General features: G+C 45.1%; 1 protein-coding gene across 2 annotated transcripts in view; it reads right to left on the bottom strand.

Moving 5' to 3' along the window:
- The window catches only part of PHEX (phosphate regulating endopeptidase homolog X-linked), a 275,511-nt gene that overhangs the window by 58,649 nt on the left and 199,145 nt on the right, over window positions 1-17,717 (bottom strand). For both annotated transcript variants that reach the window (XM_029603400.1, XM_029603401.1), the window contains exon 14: window positions 7,517-7,620. In XM_029603400.1, the coding sequence (XP_029459260.1) occupies window positions 7,517-7,620 (104 nt within the window). The remainder of the gene's footprint in view (window positions 1-7,516; window positions 7,621-17,717) is intronic.

Genomic DNA, 17,717 nt, shown 5'->3' with positions numbered 1-17,717 from the left:
TAGAGAGGGTGATGGGTAGGGGTCCCAGACAAAGCGTGTTAGAGGGCGATGGTATTCACACACAGCAATGTCAGCTGGCATGTTTACGAGCAGCTATCCCCTGCTTATAACTATCAAATTAGTCTGGAGTATGTTGCCAAGAAGCCTGGTACTAGAGTTAATGGAACTTCTTTATTTTCACTGGTAAAGGTCAACCTTTTACGCTGTTGTGGTGGAGCATCTCCATCTTTATTTGTGTTTGCTGTTTTGCATAGTAATGGGATGTAACATATTAAAAAAAACCAAAAAACAACAAACTCAGTGGCAGACAAATGCCCAACTGGTTTATTGTCAATGTCTTCATTAATAGCCCCTCGTGGGGCTGGAAGCTAGTGCTGATATTGTCCGGCTTTTCAACTGACAGCAGACCCTTCACCAATGTAAAGCTTTTGAATAAAGCTGTCAGCAGGAATGCTAGTGAAAAAAACTTTCTGCTAAGCTTAATAGAGTCATTTAAGCACTGACTGAGCTCTCAATCCAAGACAGAAGAGGAAAAGATTCTGTCACCCATATTCTGTGCCAGTGTCTTGCTGCTAACTTTGAGGACCAGGCTTGGCTACCACACAAAACTGGACTGCATCAGGCAGTGTGGTGGCAATCACTTGGTTCTGAACTACGGCTCGCAGTCTGTCCGGAGATTCTGGGAATGAAGCACATCTGCCTCTTTTAAAGATGTAAAGTGGCTGCAATTTGGGCATTTTGTTAACTCTTTTTTAAATTTATGGTCCCACCCACACTCGTGCCAGTTGCACATGTTCTCAAATAGACTGTTAAGGGCAGTAATTTTCCAATCTATGTATACGCATAAATGACTGTTCTAAAATAGCCCGGGGCCAAATGCATATAAATGTACCTGCGTAGCCTGGTGATGAGCGTTCTTTTAGGTGAACTGCAGAGGCTGAACAGTAGAGATGTGCATTTGGGAGAAATGAAATAGGAAATAACAACAACATTTCCTATTTCATTTCATTTCTTCTCAAAATGAGGGCCAGGAAATTATGCAGCGATCTGTTGAGGATCTGACATTGAGGCTAAGGCGCAAGCCTGAGATTGGGGCCTCACCCATAGACCGAGTTCCAGTGCCTGGGCCTCGGGCCTAAACCAAGGCCCAAGCCCTATGCCGGGGACAATCCAGAGGCCAGGTCCCAAAGCCATTTTGTTTTAGAGCCCAGGCAAATGGTATCCGGTCTAGGAACCAAGGCCCAGGCATCGGGCCTTGGTATGGGCATTGTCCTTGACTGCGTCAAGGCCCCGGCTTCCGGTCCAGGCCCCAGTGTCGGGATGAGGCCTTGAAGCTTGGGCTTTGCATAGGGCTTAGGCTGAGGTCGCGGTGACCTACATTGGGCTTGCCTTGGTCCTTGGCCTCATCCACAGATCCCCCCCCCCCCCCCCACCAGACCATGTAAGTGAGGGCCAGGGAGGATCCTGACCCCGGCATTTTTTTGGGTGGGAATGATGGGTGGTGGGGACGTGTAGCCTCGAAAGGCCTCGTTTATTTTTTTTTAATGTGTTCTTGGGATTTTTTTTTTAAATGTTTATTTCATTTTGTAAGCTAAAAAAGTCAAAATAAACATTAAACGAAACAAAATTCATGGGGAAAAACACCCCATTAATGAAATTAAAAAATGAATTGTGCACCATGCCAGTGTCTTACACTTCCAGCACTGCTGCTAAGAGTCTGGAAGTGCCTGGGATCCTCACAGACTGCGATCCTAGGCCACATAAGGCATATTTTAAGAGTGGGTGGGAGGCCTTGGTGATAGCAGTGTTGAAGGGGGGTAAGGTTTGGAAGGTGATGACTTTGCCCAATTTTGTTCAATTTTTTTTTTTTCTAGGGCCAGAGGGGAAAGACCTGGAGGGCCATCACCATGATTTTGGAATTGAAGGGTTTTGAGTGGGGATCATGGCCAGCAAGGGCATGGTTACATCTGAGGTGAAGGGATGTGGAAATCGGGATGGGTGCCCATGGCGAATTTTTTTTCGTTTTGGTACAGAATTGCCACGAAACAGGATATCTGTGAAGATATCCGGTTAGGTGGCTGGTTAACTGGCCACATAACTTTAGAACTTCCCTGAAGCAGGTCTAAAGTTATCCATCAAACTTAGCAGGATTAGTTACTCATTCCCCCGAACACCTCTTTTTTTTATCTGGCTAAATTATATCCAGACTTGTCTGGTCAATTTAGCTAGACAAATGGCCAAATATTTTAAAAGTTGCCATTTAGCCGGATAACATTTGAGCTATCCAGCTAAATGGCTTTGAATACGGACTTCAATATTTTTTTATATTTTAAAAAGTTAATGTACACACGTCATGATCTCCTAAGAGGAAGGGCAATTTTACATAAGCGAACATGTGCATGTACTCGGCCGAAAATTTTCAAAGCAAAATCAACATGCTAATTTCATTTTGAAAATTCTCAGTAAGGTTCTGCTTGAATAATGTACGTGCAGTCCTTACCACTATGAGGGGGGCGTTGGAAGATTGCCGCCCGCACCACCACCCTCCCTCCAGTAATAAGAAGCGGGCCTCTCTGCAGCTTTTTCTCAGGCGGAGAACGCGGTTTCTGTATTTTGTTTTTGCACTTGAAACATCCGTGGGGGGTGGCAATTTTCAAACTGTCTGCATTGAGACAACATCTGTGGACGTTTTCAATCCATGGACCTGCTTTTTATTTTGTGCACTGCCTTCATTACCATTCTTTTGCCAATAGGGAACCTCTGGACCGAATTTTAAAAGTGTTGCTCGCGCTAAAAAGTCCTTAATCATATCTGGGCCTTGCGCGAGCAAGACATATTTTAAAAGCCAGAAATTATGTGTATATATACCCGTGCGTGTGTTTACAAAAACGGGAGGTGGGGGTGGAAAAGGAGCAGAGTTGGGGGCAGTGTATGGGAGTTCCGGGCGAGGCCAACTGCTACGCACGTAACTCTGTACTGTAAAACCGGAGGCCACAGCCTGCGGCGGCTTATTAGCCACGGTATATTTACTTCTGCTCCTGATGAGGAGCAAGTCTGCAGAAATCGCGTTTCAGGGCTTACCCGATGGGGTGAGGGGTCTGGGTCGACTGGGGGTCGTGCAAGATTAAGAACCAAAGGGGTCTGGAGGATGACCTCGAGATTGACTGACTGAGCAAGCTGGTGTACTAATGGGAAAAATTGTGACCGTCCCTCATGTGAACGTGTTTTAAAATCCGCTTACCTGCGTGCGTCAAAACCGACAATTTCTTAAGGAAGATACTTGAGCAAATGCACTTCATGTATCAGCTTAAAATCAGGAGCACACGTACACATGCTAGGAGTATTTTAAATCTTAGGCGCCTAAATGCACGCATGATTTACAATTCTAGCGTATATTTGCTCGCCCACCCATACGGACACCATCGCGCTGGTTTTAAAATTAGCCCGTCTATGTTTATACCATGTTGTTTTGAAGTCTGTTACTAGAACGCCACTCCAGGCTTCCACCACCCTCTCCATGAAAAAATACCTCCTGACATTTTTTTCTGAATTTACCCCTAGTTCTTTCTGCATTTATACCTTTCATGTATTTAAATATCTGAATCATATCCCCCCCATCTCGCCTCTTTCCTAGGCTATGCATATTAAGATCCTTCAGTCTCATCTCATAGAAAGCTCAAGGAGAATTTGCCTGCTTAGCATGGAAAATGCAGAGTTATGCACTTAGAGATGTAGAAATCCAGGGGAGTGGGCACACGACGAGGGGGTGAGATCCTTATGTCCACAAAGCAGAAAAGAGACCTTGGGGTGATTATTAGATCTAGTGATTTCAAGGTAGCAAAACAGTGTAACAAGGCAGCCGTCACAGCCTATGCTAGGGTGCATAGTGACAGGCATAGCTATCAGAAAAAAAAGGGAAGCGATATTGCCATTGCAGTCTCACCTGGAGTAATCTATCCAGTTCTGGACGCGATACCTCCAGAACAACAGACAGAATGGTGTAGGATGATCTGCACTATGAGACGAGACTTAGCATCTAAATATGTAAACCCTAGAGGAGAAGGGAGACTGGGAAGATATAATGGAGATATGAAAAGTATGAAAAATGAACAGGAAGAAAACCTTTTTTTTTTTTTTTTTTTTTTTTTAATGAAAAGGAAGTTCTAGAACCGAGGGGGGGGGGGGGGGCGGGTCACGATATGAGGCTCTGAGTGGTTAGACCCAGGAGCAGTGTCAGGAAATACTTTTTCATGCAAAGGGTGGTGGATGTGTGGAACACTTTCCTGGAACAGGTGATGGAAGCTAAAACAGTAACATAACGTGAGGGCATGAGATAAGCACAGAGGATTCTTAGTTGCAAATAATAAGAAGGGAACAAAATCAGAACCTAGTGTCACTGGCACATGCTTAAATGTTTAAAATGACTCGGTGGTAACTGGAAATGGCCACGGCTTGGGAAAAGGCTAGGAGGACCGAGGGAGGCAGACTCTAGCTGGTTCCCACACAGAGACTTTGTTTGCAAAACAGAAAAATATAGAACAAAGGCTTGTTTACCTTTGCAGACCGTAGAGCAATTCAAAATCCTTAAACATAAATGGTATGCCTTCTCCCCGGGGCCTCCGCAACCCTTCTGAGCCCTGCCTTCGTAGCTTGTGCTGAAACAAACCTCTCTGGCCCAGAATCCCTTGCTGGGTTAGCTGATAAGGAAGACCAGGCTAGCTAAATGTGGCTGATCCTTTAAGGAGTTCTGAGGGACAGTCCCAGCTGAATGATTAAGCAATGAGTGTTGGATGGAAACGTAAGTAATATGAGATCTTGGAAGTCCTAGTAGAAACACAGAACCATGCAGCCTGGTCTATCTGACAGGCTGCTCTGACAGTATTAACTAGCAGCTGGGTCTGACTGGCAGGCTGCAAGTACAGAAATAACTACAAATCCTAGCAAAAATTCAGGTGCTCAAGTAACCAGGTCTCTCTGGCAGACTATGCAGGGGATTTAGGAGGCTGGATGTTTGGGCAACAATTACACTAATATTGGTAACTGTGACTAGACATGGGAAGGGAGGGGAGAGACATACGCGGTATGTCTGGCAGCTAGAATGTATCCTTAGCAGTATGGAAAGGAATATTAGGGCAGACTGAATAGTCCAGTTTATTTTTTTCATTGCCATCTACTGTGTTACTGAGTTACCCTGTATATGTAACTCCTGGGTGGGACTGATCTTTTACTTGGTACTCAGGAGCACATAGATAGAAAAGTAGAGATGGACCCTTTCTGCATCACTGCTCCAAGTCTCTATATAATGCCTTCTCCCTACCAGATAGTTTTAATTTGAGTCCAAGTTGTGGGGGATGAACAATAGCTCTCATACCCTGCTTCTTTGCAATTAAGCCCTATTTCCATCCTTTCTTCAAAGAAACCATAATTATACAGTCTCAGCATCCAATAAATATACTGCAGACGAATTGTGGTTTCCAACTTCTTTACTGATAGTTTGGTCAGATGACTGGATAATATTTATAGCTTAGATTTGTTTCCTTCATCAAAGTCAATAAATAATAAGACAGTAGATAGAAGAAACTTGTAACTTCACATCTTCTAGCAAAGTGTCTTAATCACTTTGGAAGCACTCCTTATTTACACTGAATTCTCTTTTCCCATTTACTTAAATTTCTCAGATTATGTAGATTGCAATTGGTTCAATCCTCCTTCACCTCCCAATTTAATTCTTAAACCTTCCCACAGAAAGTGGTTGGAAAGTATATAGTCCCAATACTAAATCAGAACTCAGTCCCAGAAATCCTCTTTGAATACTTTTAACTCCTTAAGCAGCACCTGAAGAGTAGATCACTCTCTCGTGATTCTGTTAATTCCTTAGGCAGCGCCTGGTAGGCACTTCTCAACCCTTCTGGTAAGACTTCCCTTAATAGTAACAGAGTTCTTATTACTTTTATGTTGTATCTTCTTTGTTTCCCCTGGTAGTCAGTCCACTTTCCAGGGATCCCTTGCTTTAGGTGGAATTTATAACATCTCTGTATCTTTCTGAATGAAAGACTTCCCTTTTCCAAAGGTTTGGTACGCTGACTCCCAGGTACCATAGGTTGTCAGTTCCAAGTGAAAAAAAATATTAGTTGAGCCCAAAAGGGGGAAACTTAAGCAAGAAGCGGGAAAGGTAGAATAAAACTTCTGTGCCGCCAACATAAGAGATAGCGCAAAACAATTAATGCAAAAATATTCTTCCTCTGCAGCAGGTCACTGTCACTGTGTATGCTTGTTAGGAGACATAGCACAAGCAGGTCTTCCTTACCCCACCTCCAGCTTCAAATACAGGGACCCCCAATCCACTGCAACCAGGGGGATGGGCTCTCAAAGGGAAATCTCAAAAATTGGTTTAAGAGAGTCCAAAGCAATCTTTAAAGGTAGGTAGATGAGTCAATGGGAGGCCGACCCCCTAATTGGGAACTTCTTTACTCCTTTGCCATAAATTAGAAGGAGAAATTAGAAGACAGGAGACAGAGAGCTCCTACTCCAATAAAATCCAAACTAAAATCCACGAGGATAGCAGGTGTTGGATGACAAACAGCTAGGACGCACCATCTGCATGTTCCCACATGGGGGCGCAAAACTCAAACCTCTCACCTATTTCTTCACTGAACCTCCCCAGCTTAATGGTACACTCCGTTAGTAAGGGGAAACCAAAAGTCCCTTACATATATTACTACATGCGCCTCTTTTATTTTATAGGGATGCTCAATACATCTCCAGAAAGAGCATAATGCTGACAGAATGTCAAACTTCCTGATGTCAGCAAATGCACTGCATACTGAGATCATCAATCCAAGATTCAGCATACAGTACTGCATATACAGTAATTTTAATTTTCTGTTCAAAAATACCTATGCTATTGCTATAATAGTGGGGGGGGGGGGGGGTGTCTGTCTTCTTTTACAAGGTTGTTACAAGTCGGCCTTGCAATGTGCCCTGCATTGCTCTGCCTCGCTGAAGTAGCACCAAATCTTTGAGAATCAGTTGGCACTGTAACAGAAGTATATCTCCTCATGATCCCCTGCAGCACTCTGGACACTCTCTGCCACATCCACACTAAGTTTAAAGGGTTTCAGCCAAGCCTAGTCTGATTAGGTAAAAGAGATCAAACTGCTATGCAAGTAACTCTAGTAGCACTAATGCCTCCGGAGAAAAATGCAGTTTTGGTAAACCCTGATACCCTTTACTGAACCGACACAACCATTATCCAAAGATGTTGCAGTACATGAGTTGTCGAGACCTCACAGGTCCTTCAGATCTCAACTGATCTCGTTTTTGTAGACCACTAATCTTGGTTCAATGAAAGGCATTGCAGCCAGCTAAGAATCTCCCCGAATCTGCAGCAACATCCTTGTAAAAACACAACTGCGAGGTAGTCCGGATATAACCTTTTCCCCCATCTTTCTTCACCCTACGAAATGTGGCTTCCAAAAAAATAAAAAAAGAAAGAAAGCGAAAGCGAGATACTCACTCTGTTTTGGGGACTTCCTTTCTTAGCCAGTAGAAATCAGTCTGCGCTAAGAACTTGAGGGCCTGCAGAACGTTGTCGAAGAAATCCGTTTCTGAAAACCTCATCTGCAGAAACAAATCAGAAGCAGGTGCTGTTTAAGTGGCCTATTTACTAAAGGTTTTCTCTGGCAATTTTCAAAGCTGTGCAGGCTGGCAAAAAACCCGTGGCTGCTTGCACCAGTACTCAAAGAGAAAGTTCACACCTACCTTCCTCTTTGTAAACTGCCCAAGAAAAAAGAACCAGCAGAGATACCTACCACCCTATTTTTTTTTTTTGCTAAGGATACTTTCTCCAACCAAAATGATGCACGTAGTTTAGAAAATCTCAAATTATGCTTGTTGCTTTCTCCCCTGACCGAACAGAGTAAAAGCAGCTACATTGTGGCACAAGGCAGTGCATTTTTATCTCTACACAGGGTAGATCGTTTTTAAAAAGCCCATTTACCTGCGTAAATAATTATTTAGTAAAAAAAAAAAAATGGCTCTCCCTGTGCCTATGAGAAAAATGCTTAGTTCACGGGGTCCTTGGGGAGATTCCCAGCTATGGAAGCTTTCAGTCTAAGAGCATGTCATGATTAACTTCACTTTGAATGTGGTAACAGTTTGCTGCCTTCAGTATTAGACGTGATAGTTTCCTCCATGCCTCTCACTGGAAACAGTGCATTGTAGCACTATATATGAGAAGAAGAACTATACTGCTATACCACTATATATAACACCGCAGATAACATATTGCAGTAACTGGGAAAATACTACAAGAAAGGAGGTGTAAGTGATACCTTTCTACTGGAGTAATTTAATGCATTGCTGATAATCTGCTCCCTTCACCAAAGCAGTACGGCACCAGCAAAAGAATGATGTTACCCAAATATATAAGGGAACTGCAAGTCAGATTACAATGATGGTGTTTGTTTCCAAAACTGTAAAGCCTGCCACAATAAAGGCAGTAGGGGCGGGGGCGAGAATGGGTTTTTAGAGAGATGAGACAGTTAAAGACAGACAAACAGCAGGATTAGTTGTAATGGGTGAGGAAACAGCCCTACTGAGTCCCTTTTTTGTTTGTTTCAGAGTGTTTCATGGCTTTAATTTTATGTCATACATCCTTGGGCATTGCAACCTGCTAATTATTTCCACATTCAGGAAATATCGACTCTTGCTCAGTCTGCACTAACCTGGTGAAGAAGAGCACATAATTCTTGAAAGCTCATCACAAATCTATTAAGTTAGTCCAATAAGACTCTCTCCTCCATCATTTGCTTGTTGACCTTTAGTCTTACATATCTAAGTCAAATTACGTGACATAGGCAATCTTTTATTCAGAAGCAATGCACGACACTGTTGGGTGGAGGAGTGTTCTGGTTCTGGAGGTAGCCCCGTGTGCTGGGTTTATGGTTAGGTTCCAGTAAATCCTGTGGTGGGACTGTAAATGGCCCCCTTGCATGTGTATGATCTGGGCCTGCCCCCAAGAGTATCTTTCTTGGAATGTGGGACTGGTGATATGAGGAAGCAGCTGCATGAGATGGCGGCAAGTCTGGTTTGTCCACAGCTGGGTGAGCATCAAGGTCAGCACAGAAATCCAGCTCCCTTGCTGAGCAGTTTTTGAATGCTCCAAGGGAGGCAAATGTGGACCCTCTTTTGCTGAATGTCCAGGCAGGAGGAACCCTGCAAATGATGACAAGAGTGTGAGTAACCTGTGGAGGGAAAAATGGAAAAATGTGTGATGGGAAAGGAATTATGAGCCTTGGAAAAGCAAATGGTGTAAAAGGGATTCTGTTGCCTGTCAAGGTTGAGTGTTCTGACATGGTCAAAAGTGGGCACCAATTTAAGAGCCAGAACTACCTGCTCTCGTTCTTCTCCTATGGATTGAGAGCTGTTGCTGCATCTTACCAGAGTACAGCCAAAGAGTTTGGACGCCATCTCGGGTGTTGTTTACCATTTCATTCACTCACAATGCATGAATGCATGAACATAAAAGAGAGGGGAGAATTGCTCTAGCAGACAGACAAGGTGCCCAGGGACAGCTTTAAGATCTGTAAGACGCAGGCATGTACAGAATCCAGAGCCACGATAGGAGCTAAGATCCTGACACCCGTTTCACAGAGAAGACCCAAGACGACATCAGGATTCCCTTCTGCTACTAAAACTGTCATTCTTTTAACCCTGTCTGTGTTTTATACTATGTAAATTCATTTTAAAATGTGTTTTGCCTCATGTATGTTGTTTTATCTGGAACCATGTGACAACTTTTTTTTTTAATAAATGTACAGTATTGTAAATAACTTTCTCAAGGCAGTGGAGGTGATCTAAAAATGAGTTAAATAAATGACTTTACCCTCCTGCTGTGCCTTAGGAACCCTGCTGAAAACAAGAAGTTTATTGTAATCTGTCTCCCTCAGTTCTTTTTAAATATTGCACATGTCCCAAACGCAGTTCTAGCTGCAGATAATTTTCAAGTATGCGGTGGGTGATCCCCGTTTTCAGCACAGATTTGAAAATGGGCGTACTTGTGAGATCGACAACTTCCAGCTGTGCTCCCCAGGTACTCATGAGATGTGCTGCATTCTCCATCAATTTCAAACATGAACCCCGGGGGAAGGGGGGAATTCAAAAGAGAGAATATATGGCAAGTAGACAGATTAATCCACAGGAAGGAGGTATGTTCAAATGCTTGAGTTCATCTACAGACAAAAATGTCTTAATGCATAAAGTAGTTTTATTTATATTAATTCAAGTAACAGGCAGTCTTTATTTGTGTAGCAGCTGAAAGAATGTAACTCAATTAGAATAACAGCACTGTTGGTCCCCTGACACGGGCCGTGTTTCGCATTAGCTGCATCGGGAGGGACAGAAAATGAGATCACAAGGATCTTCAAAGATACAAAGAGTCTGTAAATAAACAAAACAAGTTGTAAATATAGATGAAACGTACACGAAAAGCCCGAAAGAAAGAAAACATAGCTACAAAATAAAAATGTAACTGAGGTATCAGATCCAAAAAATGATGGTAAACTTAATTAAATATGTAAAATGAAAACACGCCGACCATGGGGAGAGCCCCACAAACAACCTAGCATTAAAATGAACAGACTGATCGCAGAAGTAACGTTAATCAAAGCGAATATAAATGTAGATGTAAATAACAAATTTGAAAACATAAACAAAAAATTTTGTATGATAGTAATACATATAGCTTAATAAAGTTAAGCAAAAGAGATTTAAATGTCCAAACGCAATCCCACATATACACTGACGTCAAGATGAACCGAGCATCGGTGGAAAGAAAATACATCGGTAAGAGAGTAAAAACGTATTAGAAGAAAGCCATTAAAATTCTGTCAAACCAATAAATATGTAACCAAATATATAGACAGATTACCCATCTTCCACATTTCCTGGTCCACTACTGGAAAAAAAGGTACGGCCATTTTGAAAATACAGAAATACAGTTTTTTCCTCATTCTTATATGAATTCTGATAGATTTCTATGAAGGCAAATGAACGATAAAAATTGATTTTGTTGGCGCTTTCAGATCACAGCCAAAACTTGCTGAGAAAACAGATCAATCACTTAGAATAAAAAGTGAAAAAAATCCAGCTAATGATAATGAGGACAATTTTTCTTTTTTTTTTTTTTTTTTAACATAAGTGACTGAATACAAGTTTACCTGTATAAAAGTGCCTTTCGGAAATAGCAATCCCCCTGAGTGAGAGCAAAGTATGCGCTCTGTGTCATGGTGCTTTTACTTTTACCCCAGCGGGTAGGGGAGGACTGGAAGGAAGAAGAGGCCAGGGGAGGGAAAGTACCAAATGGATTTCCTGGTGTGAACCCTGCAGCTGCTACGATGTAGGTTCAAAGTTTGCGGCTACTTTTTATACCCATAGGGGCAGATTTTCAAAAGGTCACGCACGTAAGATACGCGCGTGACCCCCAAAAAGCTGCCCCTGCGCGCGCTGAGCCTATCTTGCATAGGCTCGGCAGCGCGCATATGTCCCGGGGCTTGTAAAAAGGGGCGGGGGCGGTCCAGGGTGGGGTGTGGCCTGAGCCTCCAGGCACAGCGGCTATTTGCTGTGCCCGGGATCGCAGGCCAGCCTTTGGCCAGCGTGCGAAACTTCTTTAACAAAGGTAAGGGGAGAGGGTTCTAGGTAGGGCTGGGGGACGGGTTAGGTAGGGGAAGGGAGGGGAAGGTGCGGGGGGTGGAAGGAAAGTTCCTTCCGAGGCCACTCCGATTTCGAAGCGGCCTCGGAGGGAACTGAGGCAGTCTGCGCGGCTCGGCGCACGCAATTTGCACAATTGTACACCCCCTTGCACGCGCCGACCCTGGATTTTATAACATGCGCGCGGCTGCAGGCGCATGTTATAAAATCAGGCGTAGATTTGTTCGCGCAGGGTTGCGCGAACAAATCTGCGCCCGCTCACAGGTTTTAAAATCTGCCCCATAGTGTGTGCGCCATGCAATTTTCGAAGGGGAGAAACTCCCAGAAGAAGTGGTGCCTTCAACTGGTCTGATTGCCTTTGGAGTAGGAGGTCTCAGTCAGATCATGTTGTGATGTGGGTGCAGCATTAATGTGTTAGGGAGGTACACTGCTTCCCACTGAGAGGGGTTATGAGGTTGTACAAAAGTGCTGCACCCATCAGATGCAGTAGGGAAGCTGTGGTGAGGCCTCCAAGATCTGAAGTTCTGCAGGGTATCCATCTCCCCACCGAGTGGGCCTTATACCTCCGCAAGGAACGTGCCAGAGGAGGAGTTCCTGCTCATGGAAGGTGGCTGGAACATGATGAAGGGATTGGCCATGCCACACCAGCAGGAAAGGATCCAGGAGGGAGCAGTCCTGGGATTCCAGAGGAGAAGAAGAGATTTTGTGGAGAAATCCAACGAAGAAGGGACATCGTTAGAGTCTGATGGGTGAGTGTACTGGGGAGGTGTAAGAAAGAAATAGTCTGCCCTGGAAACATTCACAGAGTTGCAGACTGACCCAATAAATCATCCAGAGGTTCAGTTAAGGGAAAGAAGTAAGAGACAGAGAGAGTAAGAAGAACAGAGAAAGAGAACCAATACTGGTGTATTGCTCTCTGGTATGCTAGATTTTTAGACTTTGTGTTTGCTTATGTAACCTATCCCTGGGTGCAGATTGTTACCATTGAGGTCATAAAATAATATTTTTTTTATTTTATGCATTTTTTATTACATTCAAGAAAAAAGAAATTCTTGAAATAGAAAAGGAAAAGAGAAAAATAATTTACAATAACAGGGAAAATATACAAATAAATCTTCTTTTCCACAAGTCCACAATAAGGGATCCAAGATAAAGAAAATTAAAGGAAATACCTTATCAGGTTTAAGGAAAAATGATTACAAAGCATGATTTAACAGCGGGTACAAAGCTATATGTAGGGTGCTCAACTGTTTGATGGAGGGACAGGCTGATCAAGATTACAACTCTCAGAAGGTGCAACCGGTTTATCACTTAAAAAAGAAACTAGCTGCTGCCTCAATGCCCAGAAAGTAAAGAAATAACCCCACGCTGGGAGACATCGGAATCAGTAACCCTCGGTCTTGCTACGCCATCACCATTATTTCTATTGCCAGCATCCTTGCAACAACCTCCCACTTGTTTTGCCACTCAGGTCTTAGTGGACTCCAGCGCTGGAGGAAACGTTATTCAGCAGGAAATTGTAGACCAGTATCAAATCTCCATGCTTCCCATGACACCACCATTGGCTCTTTCCTCAGTTCATGGAAACTTCCTCCCTGGTTTGGTGACTCAGACCACGTGCCCTCTTATGCTGAAAATTGGGCCGGATCACACAGAATTCATCTCCTTCTATGTCCTTCCTAAAGCTGAAAACCCAGTTATTCTGGACCTGCCATGGTTAAAAAAGCACCAACTGCAGTTTGACTGGGCCTCGACTGATCTCATCCAGTGGGGCCCGCAATGCTCAGAATCTTGTTTACAACCGGTGGAGTCTCCCCATTCGTTGATCATGGCTACCACTCTTCCTAACCTTTTTCTCCCAAGCAAAAGGTCTCAGGAGACTCAGACTAACCCTTGCTCCCTCCGGAGGAACATCTTGAGAGCTGTCTTCACACAGCTGAAGGAACAGCTGACGCAAAGAATGGCTGAACACGAAGTCTTCGTAAAGGAACACAATCGAGCCATGAAAGGATTTGTGTCTCTTTTGACCTTCAAGGAAGAAGAGATCCAGAGTCTGCATGCCCTTCTGCAATAAGAGAAGGGAAAAAGGCTCCCCTCTTCGGCTCTCTCCACCCTGTCTGGGGCCCCAATCGTTGCTCGAGGCAACTCTGAAATGTTTACCCCTCTGCGTTCAGTGGAATTTCAATCCACGGATCCGCATGAGCTAGGGGACATTCGGTGCCCCGGCCACTCAGACCCTCAGAAGGGGGGCTTAGAGGAGGGGTTAGTGTTACGTTGGCCAGCCACAAAGCTCACAACCGGCCTTCCTTACCCAGTGTCGCACCGCCTCACCGGGGGCGGGCCCCGGCTGTCCGACGATGCGGATGGGGTGCCCCCGGCGCTGCGCACCTCTTCTGGGCTCTGCTTGCCACCGGTGGGCCCTGGAACATGGTGGAGCCGCCGCCGCTGCTGTCTGCTCTTCGCATCCAGCGTGCCTCTCTTGTTCATTTAAAGGGCCCGCGGCAGGCTAGGGCTGCCGGTCCTTTCCGATGATGTCATCGGCCTAGGACTATATAAGGCAGGGATGGCGAACTCCAGTCCTCGAGGGCCGCAAACAGGCCAAGTTTTCAGGATATCCACAATGAATATGCATGAGAAAGATCTGCATGCACTGCCTCCACTGGATACAAATATTTCTCATGCGTGCTCATTGTGGATATCCTGAAAACCTGGCCTGTTTGCGGCCCTCGAGGACTGGAGTTCACCATCCCTGATTTAAGGCAAGCTCTGACACTCAGAGCTTGCCTTGGCAACAGGTCTCCACACTTCCAGTCGTGTGCTTAGTTGCTTTCTGTTCCTGTTCCAGTACCTATCCTAATTCCAGTCCTGCGTTCCTGTTCCAGTCCTTGTGCTTCAATTCCAGCTTCCTGTTTCCAGTTTACACTTTGGATGGATTCTCTGGCATGACCCTCACTTGTTCCTGACCACGCTTTGGACGGATTCCCTGGCTTTGACTCCTGTTCTCACCTGACCTTGTCTCCGGCTGCCTGCCCTGACTCCAGTTTGTACCTGACCTTGTGTTGTGACCGTCGCTGCTCGACGTCCTCACTCTGCCCTCTTTACCTCTGTGGCGACTCCCTCAGGGTCTGATGGACGGCTGGCTGCCGCGGCGTTTCCATGCCGTCTCTCTCCGGCGTCCCCAGACCGGCTCGACGTTGCAGATCCGCCATGTTGCCTGAAGACCTAGGGCGCGCGGGCTCTGATTAAAGTACCAGCAAGAGCGCGAACCTCAAGGGCGTTTCCATTTTTTCACTATCTAACCGAGTTAGCAAGGATGGGGATTGCTTTGGCTACACCTCCCAAGCTACTCTGCCTCCTCGGACTTACCAGGGGTACCCGCTCCTCAAGGGCCCATGTTTCTGGACACTCTGAAGATTCTCTACTGCTTGGAAGCTATCGCTGCTACAAACAATTGTGAGTTACCATCGCTCTCTCAGAGCTTTCCCTGGAACCAGGTACTCGCTCCTCGAGGGCCTAATCCTTTCCAGCACCTGAGCTTCCTTGAGACCTTATGTGAGTTTTTGTCATCTAGTTCTGTTCATGAACTCTGCCTACTCTGCCTACTCACTTTCTACAGTTTCTCAACAGCTCAGCCATCCTGGATCACTGTTCCAGTACCTGAGGGACTACAACCCTGCCGGGCATATCAGCTCACTACTGCCACCTCTGGTGGTTTCAAAACCTGTTTAATAAAAGAACTAATGTGTGTCTGTCTTCATACTCAAGCCTAGCCGGAGGTCCCTCTAGGGATACCCTCCCGGGGGCATGGTCATCTGCCACCAGCCCAGGGTTCCACCCACAACTATATCAGATTGCTGACTCCTCCTTCCTTAGGAGCCAATAAGAACAGATTGCTACTCCACAGTCTAACTAACAGCAGATATATTACAGATTGCTAACTCCCAGCTCTAACACAGAGCTCTCCTATCCGATTGCTCCTCCCATCAGATAGCGGAATACATCAGATTGCTAACTCCCAGCTCTAACACAGAGCTCTCCTATCTGATTGCTCATCTCATCAGATAGCGGAACACATCACCTTATCTTCAACCGCCTGCCCCGACTTCAGCTTGTACTTGACTTTGTCTTCAACCTCGCTCCATTGGACCCTGCGTCTCCACTGCTTCCTGGCACCTTGCCTTGGACACTCTCCTCGGGATCAACCATGCAGAGGCCCACCTAAGACCCTCCAGCCCAGGTACCCAAGGGCTCAACCTGTGGGGAACAAGGGCTGGTATTGTCAAAGCTCCAGTCAGCCTCCGCTTCCCGTTCAGCTCCACCTCCCGACGGTGGGGACCCGAGGGGGCTCCCCACCACGGGTAGCACCAACTCCACCTCGGGCCAAGGGTCCACCTCCCACAACAGATATACTGAAATAAATTCAAAGACACCAAGGTCAAACAATTTTTTCCATTTTTATAGTAAGAATGTTTTCAATTTTTTCTTTGTGCAAACCAATGCATAATTGGCATTCAACACAAATAAGGAGCACATCTAACAGAAGAACAACAGAGCATTCAAATATCAACTGATGAAAACTGAACATCCTTCCCATGAGGAGTAAGGAATAGCAAATGATATTAATTAAATGAAAGTCCATTCACAACCAGCAAATGCAGGTCTTCTTGCCTTCTAGATCTCTTGACTGGCCATGTCATCTGGTTGATCGAAGAAGAAATCAAATGAGAAAGTCCAAATGAAAAGAGCTTTCCTCCTTGGAGAAAAACCTTCAGTCCTTCTGAACAGTCACTCATTTTATTCTCTCAACCCCCCAAACAAAGTCAAAACATATCTCATTAGTACCCTCCAAGGCCTGGGGGTAATCAGCTCTTTTCTCAACAGAACACTTTTAAAATATCACATAGTGAAACAATTTTGTTTATTTTTATTACACAGCATGGTATTAATTAGAACTGGGAGGTGGCTCCCTGTAAGGCTCATAATAAGCTGGATGAAGTTCATTAATAACCACCCCACAGGGCAGGTGCACTCAACTGAATTCTCGGAAGGGGGCCAACCACATGCTGGAAAAGCACTGCATGCTTGTGCACATTGCGTCCCAACCGCGTCTTTTGCATCCTTCTGGCCAATTCCCAGAGGTAATCTAGATGGGCTCTCTTGAACCCAGGATCAGAGGAGTTCTTCACAATCCTGTGATCAGCCTCTTCCTACAGCCACTCCTTATGATTATTCTCCACAAATTCCATTATGTACATGGGCACATAGGGATAGTGGAGTCCAAATTCAGCAAGCACCCTTCTGTATATAAGCCTCTCCATCTGGAAGGCTCTCAGTAGATCCCTCAGGTTGATGCATGTGCAGTGTACAATGCATGATTGGTTGCATACATCAGGGTGCATTGCTTGATCAAATAATTTGCTAGGAATCATGACAGCTGCTGCCTGTTTGGGAAATTTTCCCAGATGAGATGCCTGAACTGGTAGACATCACACAACCCTCTTCATGGCAGTGGTGCAGTACTCTTGGTAACTTTGCGGTTCTTTTGTGATTGACTTCTGTGGTAGCGATCACAAATCTCTCTCATGCTGTCTGGGCACTAATAGCATGTTCCACTCCAAGGATCCTTTGCCTTTTGCGCCGGAGCAATGTTGGTTTCTTCCTGAAGATCTGGAGCTGGAGGATAAAGTATCCAAGGACCGGCCTCTGCCACAACCCAAATCCAGGGGTTGCAGTGTCGGAAGGCTTCGGACAGTCCTGAGCTGTTGTGCTTTGGTCAAAGACCTCCTGAGAGCAGGCCTACCTCATTCTATTTTTCTCTCTTGTATCTCTTCCTCTTCTTCTTCTGCCTCCTGCTCTTGAGCATGGAAGGCCTCCTCCATGATATCCCCCTAACTGGATTGATCCTTCTCTGGTGGACTTGGAATTTCTTCCGCTGATTCAGATGCAATGGAAAGAGCAGCCACCTCTGTAAAAACACTCACCTCTTCCTGGGTCTTGGCATCATCACT

The sequence above is a fragment of the Rhinatrema bivittatum genome, chromosome 5 (assembly GCF_901001135.1).
Source record: "Rhinatrema bivittatum chromosome 5, aRhiBiv1.1, whole genome shotgun sequence".
In the NCBI taxonomy this organism is placed as follows: domain Eukaryota; kingdom Metazoa; phylum Chordata; class Amphibia; order Gymnophiona; family Rhinatrematidae; genus Rhinatrema; species Rhinatrema bivittatum.
This window is presented reverse-complemented; position numbering and strand designations above follow the sequence as displayed.